At 40.1% G+C, this 15,971-nt stretch overlaps 1 protein-coding gene across 2 annotated transcripts in view; it reads right to left on the minus strand.

Annotated features, from left to right (window-relative positions):
- NR3C2 (nuclear receptor subfamily 3 group C member 2) overlaps positions 1 to 15,971 on the minus strand; it is a 145,736-nt gene that overhangs the window by 19,972 nt on the left and 109,793 nt on the right. For both annotated transcript variants that reach the window (XM_056855208.1, XM_056855207.1), the window contains exons 4-6: positions 15,406 to 15,522; positions 6,592 to 6,933; positions 6,073 to 6,217 (exon numbers count right to left, since the gene is read on the minus strand). In XM_056855208.1, the coding sequence (XP_056711186.1) occupies positions 6,073 to 6,217; positions 6,592 to 6,933; positions 15,406 to 15,522 (604 nt within the window). The remainder of the gene's footprint in view (positions 1 to 6,072; positions 6,218 to 6,591; positions 6,934 to 15,405; positions 15,523 to 15,971) is intronic.

Consider the following 15,971-nt stretch of genomic DNA (forward strand, 5'->3'; position numbering starts at 1 on the left):
TCCATAATTATGGCAGCTGAAAAGTCATCACTGATTGCAGAAACTGCTGTTGGGTTAGTGTAACTGATACACAAAGATGCTATTCTGGGGGCGGGAGGGTTGAAACTAAGTTTTGTTAAATCATGTGAATTAGTTGAGTAATTGTTACGTGCTCAAGAGTTAGTCAACACTTTGTCAACTGTGTGTAGTTCCTTTCTTGAGTACTTCACTTGAAAGACCTATTTACCATAACCATGTTTCAGTATGCCTTGCTCTATGGGAGGTCTGGATTAATATTTACAGGAAAGTTAACAGCTATAAATGTAAATACAGCTATCTATCCAAAGGAGGGGGGCTGCACCTCTCATTGAACTTCTGATTCATAGTTCCACAAACCACGTGCCTGTTGAAATAAGGCACAAACAAGCACTTAAATTTGAGACCATGTATCAAACATGCTTCACCAAGACCACGAATGACAAGCTTATCCGTTTCTCCAGAAATTATCTAGATTGCCTCCATCAGAGCAAAGGCAACAACAGTCTGGCCAATTACTTAAATTGTTAATGATTTGTTAAGACTTACAAGCCTAAAAGCCTTCTTAAAATTACACCCATGGGATTAATAGGCTGAAAACTAAACCAGCATCAGTATGAAAGACAATACAGCAAATGATCTGTAAAAAAAGTAGAACAATAATCTTTTAACTGCTAAACTAATGACAGCAAATAAGCTTTCTTCCTCTAAAACGGTACGATTAAAACAAACCTGATATACTTAAAAAATTCTGTTACTCCTGTCCTCTTTAATAAGCAGCACAGAATCTGAATACCAGGAAGAGTTAAAAACTGAAAGCGCTAAAAGGTCACACAGAGGTAGCTGCAGTCTTACAGTGTGTTATGTAATGCGAAATCCAGTGCACTCAGGTTCAGTGAATATTCTGTGACTGTGTGCACATGATACAATAAAAAGGCATGCATCTGCATGGTTATTTGACCCAAAAACATATAAAATTAATCAGCATGTTTAAAAAAAAAACCCACCTAGGTATAACTAAGATCAAGTGCACTGGATTTTAATTAAAAACACGGTTGTTTTCTTAGCATTATCAAGCCTTTCTAGTTTATGTGATCACGATGTCAGTGCTGTTCTAAGCAATTCCAGATGTTTATAACATCCCTGCTGCATCCAGCCACCTAACCTACTTTCCAGTATTTTTTATTTGCTTTATAATACTGTAACCGTGCAACACGTTTAAACAGAAATATGATTCACAATATTAAAACTATACTGTGATTTTTTTGAAACCAAATGTCACTCTTTAAAGGAGATCCAGGCTTTGCAAACTGAAATAAATTGATTGATACAGGAAGAGGAAAATTAACGTGTTTAGTTGACATTGCCATATAATGCCTGTGCAAGAAGATACAAATAGGCACCAACTTATATCTCTCTCCTGCCTGAAGTTACCAACTAGGAATATATTTTCTGTACTGAAAAGCTGTAATCTCTCTGCTTCCTGCCCTACATTTAGGTAATCACTGGTTTTATACGGCACTGAAAAATAGCCCACTAGTTCATACCCCACCTTTTTGTAGAAGACTCTTTTTTTGCCCAAAAAGTAGGAGAAATGTAAAGAATAAATAATACATTTTGTTTTATGCTAGCACTGGTATTTTCTGCACCGGGTCCCCCCACTTTTTAAACCAGGCAGCCCACTCCTGAAAGGGGGGGGGCTGGATCTGCAGTGGCTGGGAGTGGCACAGCCGCATTGCCGCCTCCGAGGCTTCCAAGCTGCCACGGAGGCAAAAAAAAAACCTTTTAAAAAACATTTAAAATTAAAAAAGAGGAAAATGCCCCACAGTGAGCAGCAAGGCTGCGCCACCAGAAAAGATGGGCTCTTGATTCATTCTAATGTTATTTATGTATCAGGGTCAAACCTGGTCAGATAGAAACCTTTGTATAAAAGCAACTGTAAAACTGCATGAGGATTTGGCTACTAAATGGTATTCAAGAATAGTAATCAGCATATTTTTCAAGATGTTAGATTAAACTTGGTGTGGAAAATGATGTACCCTTTTCAATCCAATCTTCAAACACTACAATGGTTTTCCTATAAAAGGGTTTATAGCAGTGGCTACCTGAGATTGTAGCAGAAGTTGCTACTTCTAGGATTGCCAACTATGGATTGAGAAATTCCTGGAGATTTGGGGGTGGAGTCTGGGGAGGGTGGGGTTTGGGGAGAGGAGAGACCTCTGTGAGGTGTAGTGCCATATAGCCCAACCTCCAAAGCAGCCATTTTCTCCAAAGGAAGTGATCTCTGTAGTCTGAGGATCAGTTGAAATTCCAAGAGATATCCAAATCCCACCAGATGCTGCCAACTCTAGCTACCTCCACCATGCCCGCTGGTACAATTATTATATTATCTACATAAGTCAAGACAATGGATGACCCAGACTAGAACTCTACATAAGAAAACATCTTGTGCGAACGAACTAGCGGTATGTTTCCCTGTATGTCAAACAGCCCTAAGAGATGAAATTATACTTGTACTAAGCAAAATAAAGCCACACCGATTGCAAAGGCTTATAAATTTAAAAATGCTGACATCAACTTCAAACCATCTGGATTTTGAAAAAAAAAAGTATCTGAAAAAGCCTGAAAATAACAAAAGCTTGTAAAATGATGCATGGCTTGCAAAAAGCAGACAGAGAGAAATTTCTTTCCCATTCCCATAACTCAGGGTCAAGCAAAGAAATTGAAAGGGAGATTTGGGATGGATAAAGAAAAATACTATTTTATTCTACTCATAATTAGCTTTTAGAATTCATATAATGGTGGCCACTAGCTGGGATAGCCTTAAAAAGAGGGAAAGTCTATCAATACTACTGACCATGATAATTACAGAAAATGTCTATGCTCAGAGACAGAATACTGCTGAACACCAGTTGCTGAACAACTGAGGAAGGCTGTCAAACAGCTGAGAGGCAGTAGGACATGGGTGAGGCAAGAGCGGTCCACATGGCCCGGCCCCATCAGTCACACACACATGGGGATGGAGACAGGAAGGCTCAGGTGGTGGGGAAGCCTTGTCAGTCACAACCACATGGGGGTGGAGCAGGAAGGGCTCAGGTGGTGGGATAGCCCCATTAAGCATTGCCCAGGGGTGGAGGCAGGAGGCACTGGGAGGGGAAAGGGGTGGGGATCTCACTATAAAATAAAGGAAGACACTGAGGCCAAGGAGGAGACGGTCTGACAGGTTCCCACAGTATAGGGAACCTAGCAGCCACGGAAGGGGATGGTTCTCTCCAGCCCTTCCTGAGGCCGAAGAAGCGCCGACTTCACAGTCACCTTTATTATGTCTTGTTAATGTACAGTTACATGTATTTATTATATAACTGTTTAATACCAAATAAAAAATTAAAATTAAAAAGGGGTATTTCTATTTCTGATGTTGCATAAGAATGCAACTGCGATCTTCTGAAACCTAAAAATAAGCTAAAAAGAAAGCATCAAAGACCAGCCGTTTGCATGTCAAAATACAGAAAAGAAACTGGCATGAAAGGTGTGTGTTTTACAGTGCAATCCTAAATCCTTTGAAATAAATGTGCTTAGAAGGGCTAACTTTGCTTAGTATTGAACTTGTGAGAAGGCTGTTTTGATTGTTTTCTTTATAGACGGCACAATAGTGAAATTGTGTTCTTTGGCCACTGGAAAAAACAAACAAGAACCTATGGAATTTCCTCCCCATGGTGATTTGTCTGTCCCTCTCTATCATTGACCTCCACCAGCGGGAGAAGACTGTTCTGCTTTGTTTGGCATTCCCTAACTTTACTCTCACTGACCCTTCTTTCCATTCATGCATCTCTATATGTTCATATGTTTTGTTTAATTCTTTTAATATTATATTATAAATCATATATATATTATATATCATATATGTATGCATGTGCATATGTATATATGTGTGTATAGGTACATATTAATGTATGTATTTTACGTATTTTAAAGCTTATTTTATTGTTTTTGAGTGTTTGCCACCTTGGGAAGCCCAAGTTGGTTAAAAGGTGGTTTTAAAATAATGTTTTAAAATTTAAAAAAAAAACAGAACCCCTGAAGCTACGAATCTGTCAGGAGCACTGGGCTGAGAAATGAGAAGCCTGTGGATCAGCACTAGCCAAAGAGATCCACCCCTTGCGCTGGAAGGCACATTCATGCTGGTCCCAAGACCTCGACGTGGGAACTCAGCCTCTGTTGGGCTTTCTTGCACATACAGCCTCTGTACTCTGCCCTTCATAAGCCACTGGAAGGATCACGTCTATGCCTTTTGAGCTTCTAAAGCCAACTGAAATTTATTTTTTCACCTATTGGATTGTAGGCTGAAATTTAGTTTAGTAAAAACGTAATCACCAATTATTCAAAGCCTAGCCAGCGAGGACATTAGAAACCTCACAATTACAAATGCAAACAATAAAAGGGAAGGAGGCCAGTAGTCATGGGATACTGATATCCAAACTCTTGTTTCCGCTTTTTGCATACACTTTAAAAATATTTTCTCATTATCAATGAGGACTAAAGGCAGGCTACTGGGATGAGGGAAGAGTGCATAATTCACAACTGTGTTGTTTACTTTCCTATGCCCAGAATACAAAGAACTGTGAAACTAGTTCTATGAACCCAAGTTTGTATTAAGGTGGATCCAATGGCACCTTTTTATGGATGCAAGGAACTCACGGCTGCCTCCTCTCTTCCAGGAGCAGGATTTCAGGAGCCATTTCAGGCTGCCACGAGAGGGAGGAGCAATGCAAGTCGCAGAAACACTTTAGAACATACGAACGTAAGAAAGGCCCTGCTGGATCAGACCAAGGCCCATCAAGTCCAGCAGTCTGTTCACACAGTAGCCAACCAGGTGCCTCTAGGAAGCCACAAACAAGACGACTGCAGCAGCATCATCCTGCCTGTGTTCCACCGCACCCAAAATAATAGGCATGCTCCTCTGATACTAGAGAGAATAAGTACGCAGCATGACTAGTACCCATTCTAACTAACAGCCATGAATACCCCTTTCCTCCATGAATATGTCCACTCCCCTCTTAAAGCCCTCCAAGCTGGCAGCCATCACCACATCCTGGGGCAGGGAGTTCCACAATTTAACTTTGTTGGATCCACCTCAGTAAATGTATTTTTCTTGCAGTAGTCCTCCACACAGCATCGCAGATTTTAAAATCAAGGTGCATTTCAAGACCAGTTTGTGATGCGGCATGTGGGGATGCTGTTCAATTGTGGGGGGGGGGAGTCAAGAATTTCACTGGGTTACCACAAGCTCATTGTGTGAGCCTAAGTAATTCTTCGAATCCCAGCCCATGTTTTGTGGAACAAACATGGTCACGCAGAATGCCAATAATGCTACTTACACCATTATTCATTTGACAGTGGCACATATATGCTTCTGGTGCTATGTTATGCCATAACGGGTTTCAGAATGGCTAACTCTGCTTAGAATGACCCTGAAAGTGTGTTAGTTCATCTGCAGAATAGTGTGGATAAGGCTGTAACCTGAATTTAAAAGTAGAGTTGAACACACAAGCATGAATGAATGGCTTCTTCAGTCATAAACGCAACATAAATAGGAATGTTTCATTAAAACATTTTGGTTTCTTTCAAGACGGCAAAGGATGGCAATTACAATTGTCATGAAAACATACCGAGCAGCTCATATACTGTTAACAAAAGAATTATTCTACGAACCTGCTAAGAAAAACTAGCAATTGAGATGGTCTCATAGCCTGAAAATTGGACATCCTTCTAATCTATAGTAGGTACCAAAAAAACCCCAAGACCATTTTCTTTTAATCTAAATTGTATAGCAGCCTACATGTAATAGCCAGTGAAAATACTATTCTATATACAAATCAAACAGAAGGGTAGGAAGAAAGCTTTGTTGAAAGATGTTTGCATGTGATGTTTACACGTACAGAATCAGTCATTCTTCTGTATCTATAGTTCACAGGCTTGGGATTTACGCATATAATGTTGAATAGTGTTCTATTTATTCCTTCTTTGAATGAGACAGATGCTTAACAGATAACTTACTCATTAAAGACTAAGTCGGGAGCAAAATACAGGAACTGACTGTTTGTATGTCTGTACGATCTCCAGCTCAAGGCAAATGATGATAGACACATCCAAGAATACTGGATTAGAGTAATTTGGTCCTCAAGAGGCAAGTTTCTAAAGCCTGAAGAACACAAAAACAAATCACAAACGTTTAAATTTCAGTAGCATTTCAAGAGAAGTTTGAAAAAACAAAATACCATTCCCAAGCCATTCCTTCAGTGGAATTTTAAAATCTGAAGATACAGCAGTGGTTAATTTCTGGAAAGAGAAAGGCTGACAAGTTTCTCTAAGAAGGCCTGCCCCATGAGCCAAAGTCTGTGAGGCACACAGCAAAAGCTCAACAGCAGCAGAGTTTTCACTACTATACTATACTATACTATACTATACTATACTATACTATACTATACTATACTATACTATACTATACTATACCATCCCATCCCATCCCATCCACCATACTATACTATAAATGACACACCATCAGTGCATCCTTACCTGGAAGTATCTTTGCCCATTTAACCACCTGAATCATCTGCTTGCCAGCAAGACGGTTTAATGTGGAGAGCAGGTGCTCTGCCGTATCTGGCTTCGAGCTATCATATCCGGCGTATACAATTTCAGGTTCAATGTTCTCTAGGACCATAGCAGGTGAGGGAGTAAGTGCTGCTGAAACTGCAGACAGGTGGGGGACAAGTGCTGTGTTGACAGAAGGCTCTTTTGCTGGAGCGATATACGTAGTCCCTTCCTCTGGACTCTGAGGAGGAGGCTGCTGCTGCGCTTGCTGTTGCGGGTCTTCGTGCATCCCTTTTAACTTGCCCAACTTCTTTGACTTTCGAGCTGCAAGAAAATGCAGGAAAAGGTGTGGGGGGTTTTTTTTGTTTTTTTTTAATTGCAGCACTAGAGACCTGAAAATAATCAGTCATTTTTCTCTCTTTGTCTAAGAAAAACACAGATGCCACCTTCGGGAAATAATTAATCAGGTCAATGACTGAACACACTAAAACTGGGGGCAGGGAACGTAACAGGATAAAAATATGTTCCTGTTGCTTTTAAACTTGCACCCTGAAGAAAGCAGGTATTTCCCAGATAAAAATCTCTGTGCTCTTCCTCTTGCTCATAGAGATTCAGTTAAGAACCATTAATTTCCCCATAAGTATCCCTTGCCCCATCACAAGCCACTTAACCATCTCTTTGTTCACTGAATAAAATTTGAATTCTTGGTCAGGTTCCCCCCCCCCTTTGTTATACTTCTGATATTCTCTTCCAGTTTTGCTTTGGGGGGTTATTTTTGGTCCTATTTGAAACTGCACTGTGTATTTTCTGAAAACAAATGCAAGAATTAAAGAATGGTATGTACAGAAGTTAGACAAAATGCATGCCGATGGCTTATTTCCTTTTATTCTATTCACTCTCTTTTGGCCACTTTATGGAAACATTTTAAATGAACATAGGTAAAACAATCCTTTACTGTGGATTGTTTTAGGTTATGCTCACAACTTGCTTCAAATATTATTAACCCTAAAAGATTATTCCTGTCTAAGTATTATTTTACTCCTATCTCAAAGTTCTGGGCTCCTCCGCAAATATGTCACCCTACTGTATACAGAGCTTTACATAACTGTGAAGTGGGAAGCCTTTTTTTTCTTGGAGCTTCTGTGCATTCATCAAATTATATATAGCCCTAATATCTTTGACCATACTTAATTAACAAATACAAGAAGAACTTCAAAAAGATCTCAAAAACACCAACAGTAGTAGAAGGAGGAGGAGGAGAAGGGCTGGTTTTTGTATGCTGATTTTCTCTACCACTTAAGGGAGAATCAAACCGGCTTACACCTTCCCTTCCCCTCCTCACAACAGACACCCTGTGAGGTAGGTGGGGCTGAGAGAGCTCTAAGAGAGCTGTGACTACTCCAAGGTCACCCAGCTGGCTTCATGTGTAGGAGTGGGGAAACCAACCCGGTTCACCAGATTACACCACACTGGCTCTCGTAGACATATCTGCTTGCATTTGAACAGTTTTTATAAACTGAATCCATGCCTGAACAGTAAATAGGTTGGTTCTTGTAGGTTATCCAGGCTGTGTAACCGTGGTCTTGGTATTTTCTTTCCTGACGTTTCACCCGCAGCTGTAGCAGGCATCTTCAGAGGAGTAACACTGAAGGACAGTGTCTCTCAGTGTCAAGTGGGTAGGAAGAGTAATATATAGTCAGAAGGGGGATTGGGTTTGAGCTGAGTCATTGTCCTGCAAAGTATTAAAGGTAATGTGCAAATCATTGTCCTGTGCTAATGAGGGTGTGGTATGTTAACGTGGAACCATTGTATCCTGAAGTGATCTGTTAACATGTGGAATCCAAGGCTAATCTGCATGGCTATTGTGGACGGTAGTCTTTGTTAGTCTGGAGGTTTTCAGGGCAGGAAGCCAAGCCTTATTCATTCTTAAACTCTCTTCTTTTCTGTTAAAGTTGTGCTGATGTTTATGAATTTCACTGGCTTCTCTGTGCAATCTGACAAAATAGTTGGTAGAATTGTCCAGTATTTCAATGTCTTGGAATAAGACCCTGTGTCTTGTTTGGGTCAGTCCATGTTCAGCCACTGCTGATTTCTCAGGTTGGCCAAGTCTGCAGTATCTTTCATGTTCTTTTATCCTTGTTTGTATGCTGCGTTGGGTGGTCCCGATGTAAACCTGTCCACAACTACAAGGTATACAATATACTCCTGCAGAGGTGAGGGGGTCTCTTGTCTTTTGCTGATCGTAGCATCTGTTGTATTTTCTTGGTGGGTTTAAACACTGTTTGTAGGTTATGTTTTTTCAAAAGTTTTTCCATCCTATCAGTGACTCCTTTAATAAATGGCAAGAATACCTTTCCTATGGGAGACCGTTTTTCCTGAGTTTTCTGATTTTTGTTTGGTTTAATGGCCCTTTTGATTTCATTTCTGGAATAGCCGTTTGCTAGCAGTGTGTGATTTAGATGATTAATTTCTTCCTTGAGAAACTGTGGTTCACAGATCCGTCTTGCACAGTCCATTAATGTTTTGATTATTCCTCTTTTCTGTTGGGGGTGGTGGTTGGAGTTTTTGTGTAAGTAGCGATCGGTGTGTTGGTTTCCGGTAGAACTTGTGACCTAACTGAAAGTTTGTTTTACGGATGACAAGGGTATCAAGAAATGGGAGTTTACCCTCAATTTCTTTTTCCATGGTAAACTGAATGTTTGGATGGGTATTATTGAGATGGTTTAGAAAGTCCATTAATTTTTCTTCACCATGGCTCCAAATAGTAAATGTATCATCCACGAACCTGAACCAGACTGTAGGTTTGTAAGGTGCCGATTCTAATGCTGTCTTTTCAAAATATTCCATGTAAAAGTTTGCTATTACTGGACTGAGAGGACTTCCCATAGCTACTCCATCAATCTGTTCATAAAATTCTTTATCCCATAGAAAATAACTTGTTGTCAAACAATGGTGAAATAAGGCTGTAATATGAACTCTGAAGAATCTTACTTCTTTTCTTCTTATGAATTAAATAAGAGTCAGCTTGCCCTGCCTTATAATCACAGGATCGATTTCCATTCTCAAGGGATGGTCTTTTTGTTTGTGGGATTTATTATAGGTTCATAGTAAATAGGTTCATAGTAAAGATATCTCACAAATTAAGGTATGGTTAATTAAACACTTATATCCCTACATATCCATACCCCACATGTCTGTTTTCTATTATTTTAAGTGGTCTATATCCAAACATGCAGTTCTAAAGACTTAAGGACACTTAATTTTTTAAAGAGGGAGTAAAGATTTCTTCTGATTCCCCGTTCCACTGCAGAACTCCCTATGCATTTCCCGAGGGTATGCAGACCTCCCCACCCCTTAACAAAATTTCAGGGTGCTCAGTGGGCTACAGTGGGAGCAGGGAATTGGCAGAAAGAAAGTTCATCATAGCAATCTCACTGCCAGAACAAAACAGGCTTTGGACGTCTTTACTGAACTTCAAGGATTACAATAATATTAAATTTAAAGAAAAGAAATCTATAACAGACAGGCTGGCTGCCATTATCAACGTTTCTCAATCTTAATACCAGCTTCTTAAAAAAGAAAAAAATGTACTCTGCATTAGTTTGTTCACTATGCATAGTATGAATTTTAGTGACTGATCAACATAATATAGATGCTCTCTGAAAACATCTTTAGTTGTACGCTAACAGCATAGGCAACTCTGAAGAATCTTACTTCTTCTTATGAATTAAATGAGAGTCAGCTTGCCCTGCCTTATAATCACAGGATCGATTTCCATTCTCTAGGGATGGTCTTTTTGTTTATGGAATTTATTATAGAAATATATCTCAAAGTTCGGACGAATCTGACTGAGTCCAAGGGAAATCCAAAAACGCATCACTGTTTAGGTATATTCAATGCTCTGGAAAAAAAACCCCGACGCATTCTATAGAGGCATGGTTACGCAAAAACAGAAATGTCCAATTTTAACCCTAAAACTGGTAAAAATAGTTATTTCCCATGGTGCGTCTCTTTGTGTCCCTGTGCATAGTATCTTCTTGCAGCATATCTGTTTTTCAAATATGCAATAGTTCCTGCTTTTAATAAGATAAACTTTGGAACTCTGTTACATGCATACAGGAAACTCCAGTTCTGAACCAAATTAACATAAAAGTAGATATCTAATAATGCTCCTAGAACACAAGCCAAAGGAGAGTTCACGTTGCCTCCTCTGCACACAAGGCATAATATTTCCACAAGAGATACATTAAGGCCTGTCAGTATTCAAAAGAAATTGTGTCTGCAGGGCTACTATGATGCCGACATTGCCAAAGCTAGATTTGTATCTATCTTTTTGAAGTTTTGCTGGAACAAAAGCAGCCAAAAACTGATTATGACCAGAAGGACTTTATGCCTCTGCTAAGATGGGATGGGCAGTTGTCAATGAAGGAGGGACAGAAAAATCATTGCTGCAGCTTCATTTTGGACACAGTGAAAGTGATGATGTGTGGACCTGGAAGGTAGGGTGAATATTGTATTAGTAAAGCTGAGAAACAGTGACATGAATTTTGGAGCTGTGCATGATGAAGAATTATTTTTGGAGGTATTGTAGAAAAACAGAACGCAGGATGTACCAAGGCAATGTGGGAAGAGGGATTGTAAGACATTGTTAGAATGTGGACAAATGTCATACTGATTTTTATTAACAAGAATAATGCTTGTCATTTTGATAAGTGGTAGAATGTCATGGACTATAGGATCATCGGAAGGCAGGGAGGAAATGTCAGTCTCTAACTCTGCAGGTTTCTCACAACTGGGCGTGCAGTGGTGTCTTTCTCTTATATTGCCAACACATGGCAGTGAAGACAATCTTGTCGCTAACACAACTCCACTGTTCTTGAAAGGCTCTAATGGCAATAATGATAGCATGTCTAGAATAGTAAGAGAGAAACCCCTTTGCTCAAAATTCTCCAAACTTTAAAAGGATAAAATCTGGGAGATTTCTCTGAAATGCCTAAAGCTGAGCAGCAATCACTTGTTTAATCACTTTGTTCCCCTTCCCCCAGTAAGTTTATTTAAGTTCTTCGGCAAAAACAAGCCTTGCTTGGGAATTACTGCTGTACTGAAAAAGTGGTAACCTGGAAGAAAGTATGTATCTAACATCAATTGAATAATCACCAATGCAACTGCTGTTAGCAACTTGGATTTTACTTGAAGATCTATTTTCAAAGCACAGCCAGGTGCTGCCTCATTTATGAAAACTGACAAGATCAAGGCCTTAGGAGGTCTGGTTTCAGGCTACAGGGACTCTTATTACAGGCCGGGGTGAACATGCCCTAAATGAAAACGTGGAAGACAAATAAGTAAATTAGTGGCCATAGTTTTTGAGAAGAACTCTCACAGAGTTCAACATGCACTTCTATAATAATCTTCCTAACCAGGAAACCTTAATAAATTCATTATAGCAGCTAAATCAAACAGGTATATCCCCTTGAGCTCCGTGGAGGAAGTGAGGAATAAAAACTGCATATCAATCAAAGCTAACAACTGAATGCTTTCTTTTGGGTCCTCACAGAAACCATTTATAATTCCGTGAAAAGTAAACATTCTGTTAAAACGTAGCTCTCTGCACAAAAATTACTCGGTATATTCAAGCACTGTACTATATCCTAGCATTACTGACCTTCGCGGTGTCATCAGCAGGTCTGATCCATCAGTTCTACAATATATTTGCATTAATTAATTAACTACTAAAAATAAGATGCTATTTTCCGGAACAACTTAAACAGGAACAAGATACACCTCACCAACAACTTTATAACTAATCTAAATTATTCATCAATATAAAAATTGTAAAGGCATGGCATTTTAAAATCATAGTCCGAGCCAACAAGAGAGAGATTTAATAGTTAATCAGATTTCTGTTTCATTCTGCCCTTCATTTCCCTGGCACTATCCTGTTTAAAATTTGAATAACCAATTCTCCTGCTAATTGTCCAAACAATGTTGTCTTCTCCAGAGTCAAAACTGATCCAGCCCTATTTCCAGCCTTTCCTTTCTGTTGCTTCCACACCCAACCGTTCCCTTTGGCTGACCTTGCTTATTCCAAAGAGCCAATTCCTTACTCCTCTTCCTAACCAGCCTCCCTCCTCACTCCCACTCTTGCCCTATGGCTTTTATCTTTATTTGCTTCTTCTGTTGAAAAGCAGCTTCTTCAGTTTTTTTTTTTGCTTCCTTCCATTATGATCACTGTTATCCATCCATGTTAACTACTGTTTCTCATTAAGTTTTCTTGAACAATCCCCCAATAAAGAAAATTGCTGAACATGCAGGCAAAAGGAATTTTGACCTTTGTTCTACCTGTCATTTGCTCGGTATTTAAGGATGGAGAGAATTCTGAAAAAGAAATTTTCCACAATATTCAACGATCTTAAACTTATATTTACTAAAAGTTGGTACAGATGTTGAAGTAGTTCCTCTTTACCTCATAACACAGGTCAGGGAATTACATAGTTACAAGCAGGAACCTGCAAGGACTTGCGGGAGGTATATCATTACCCCCTCCCACACTATTTCCTCTTTCCCTTCCTTGAAAGTGTCCATAGCCTCACCCTTTTTCCTGCTTCCTTCTCGCCTTCCCCCACAACAGGCAACATGCATTTATCTGTCCCTCAGTCTTCAGCTCCCCTCCCCAGCAGCCTCTACCTAGAAAAACTATGGCTCAGTTGTGTGATGCCACCTGCTGGGACAGGCCCACTTGCATGGTAGGGAACCCTCAAGAACTTGTGGGGGAGGGCACATCACTTTCTCCCTATGCCCCTCCCCACACTATTTCCCTTCTCCTTCCTCCTGGCAATCCCCATATACTTTCACCTTTCCCTGCCTCATTTTCTCCTTCTCAGCTATTCATCAATTAACTTTTTATCTGCCTCCCATCTCCAGCTATATATATGATTTACTTTATTTATATACCACCTTTCTCCACAGTAGGAACCACAGCTTACATCATTCTCCTCTCCTCCTTTTTATCCTCCTTTTTAACCCTGTGAGTTAGGTTAGGCTGAAAGTATGTGACTGGCCCAACATCACATGGTGAGCTACCATGGAAGACTGGTGATCTGAACCTGGGTTTCCCAGATCCTTCCCTGAAGCTCTAACTGCTCCACCGCACTGGTTTTTCATAGGGTGGCTGTTGTTGAACAATAGCAAGCAGCCAGGCCTAGGTGAGTCATGTAAGTTGGATGGTATCCAGTCACCCAGTGGTTGTTGCCAATCTTGGCCCCAAAAAGTCCTCCCTCAAAGGCAAAAACTGCCATGGAAAGGGCTCCTCCCCTGCCTTTTACTAACAAACCAAGCCTAGAATGCCACGGTTGCCTAGCAACAGCCACTGAATTTCTTAAAACTAGAGGTACTCCTTTTATCATGTTGGGGCTTTTTAAACCTCTCAATGTATTTTTTTAGATTACACATTTTTTTTCTGCAAACCTGGGGCATTTTTCAGGTTTGAAGAAAGATCTGTCTTGTCTGTTCACAGCTCCAATCACTGGATTTAAGTATCCTCAAATTTGGCTGAATGGGCTATTAGAATATACCAGTGGGGACCCACAAGAAAACTGTGAGAATAGTGCATCCCTTCCCCCTTTGCTTCCCCTCCCCCTCTCCCATTCTCTGACAATCTCCTCCTTTCTCATCCCCTCCCTTTCTGTCAATCTTCCCCACCTCTTTTTCTCCCCTCCTCTTCTCTGTCAATATTCCCCCTTTCTCCCCCCTCCCCTTATCTGTCAACCTACCCCCATTTCTTTTACCCCCACCCCTTCTCCTCTTCTGTCAACCTAACCCCTCCCTAATTATCCCACCCCCTTCTTGTCAATTTCCCCCATCTCTCTTTCTCTCCCCCCCCTTACCTTACCAGCCACAGCAGCTGTGGCCTGGGAAAGCTCCTCCAAGCCCAGAGTGGCTCTCCTGTCACCAAGCCAGGTGCAGCTCCAGGCCCGGCCATGGCGGCAGCATCTGGGAACTGCTCTGGGCTAGAGAGGCTCCTGGATACTACCACTGCTAGGCCCAGAGAAGCTCCCAAATGCCACCACCAGCTAGGAAGAAAAAGGTATGTGCATTGTCTGCTTGTGCACACACAAAGCTTTTTTATTTTGGAGGGAATTTAAACCCCCCCCCCATGTATTTTTTTTAAAATGTTAGATTTTTCTGCAAACCTGGGGAGCGAGTACCACAAGTTGGCAGAAAAATCTATTTAGAGTCAGTGTGGCCCCAATCTGTGGATTTAAGTATGTGCAGACGGAGCCACACTTGAGAAATAGATATATAGATGATTACTATTTATCATACTCATCAACAGCATTTTAAAAATTCAATTCAGGTTTAATAGTTCAAATGTCTACCTTTTTACTGTAATTAAATCTTTCCTAGCCTTTAAAGTAACAGAAAATCTGGCAGATAAGACATAGTTTGAACTTTCCTGTGGTTAAATCTATTTTGATATCCTTTTAGAATGTTCTCACAGCATCCCCCAAAACCTGTACAACTCCTGATGCTTTAATCCTCTTAGCTGTGTGAAACTCCACTAAAATTACTGTCATCATCTAACACCCACCTTACTTATTCTGAGCTATAAAATACATATTTCAAAAAACTTAGAATGACAACAAGGTTTTAGTAGCTTTTGTACAATACGTTTTCATAGTTGAGTAATTTAGGATAAAGCTTCTCAGATCTCTCAGCTTGTATCTGTTTAAGAATACTCATGTTTTAAACATTTTTGCCCAATAAATTAAACTGAATATCTATTAATGATATGCTTACCTCCCAAATTCATTCCAGCTTGAAGACATTTCTGTAATCGGCAAGCTGGGCAGTTTTTCCTCCGAATCTTATCAATTATACAGTCATTCCGTCCTGCACATAAATAATTGTGCTGCCCTGCATGAACAAAAACAAACAAAAAGCATAAATTATAACATACTGCATACTGTTACTTAATGGGTACAGCATCAGTATCATTGGCCTACAAATGTAAAGAAGCACACTCTTTCTTTTGAAACCTACTCTTATTTAATTTAAAATGTGAAGCCACCAGTATCCTAATAACAAGCTTAAAGAGATTCATAGCCTGCTAAAATTCAGTCAAAGGTCCATCTATTCCAACATTGGAATTTCTACCATGGACAAGAAAAAGAAGAGTTGGGTTTTCATACCCCGCTTTTCTCTGCCATAAGGAGTCTCAAAGCAGCTTACAATCATCTTCCCTTCCACCCTCACAACAGGCACCTTGTGAGGAAGATGAGGCTGAGAGAGTTCTGAGAGAACTCCTTTCTTCCTCTTCTGTCAAGTAACTTAGCTCATGGAAAAGGCAGGAGGGTTCTGTTTTT

This window comes from Euleptes europaea, chromosome 9 (genome assembly GCF_029931775.1).
Source record: "Euleptes europaea isolate rEulEur1 chromosome 9, rEulEur1.hap1, whole genome shotgun sequence".
NCBI classification, from domain to species: domain Eukaryota; kingdom Metazoa; phylum Chordata; class Lepidosauria; order Squamata; family Sphaerodactylidae; genus Euleptes; species Euleptes europaea.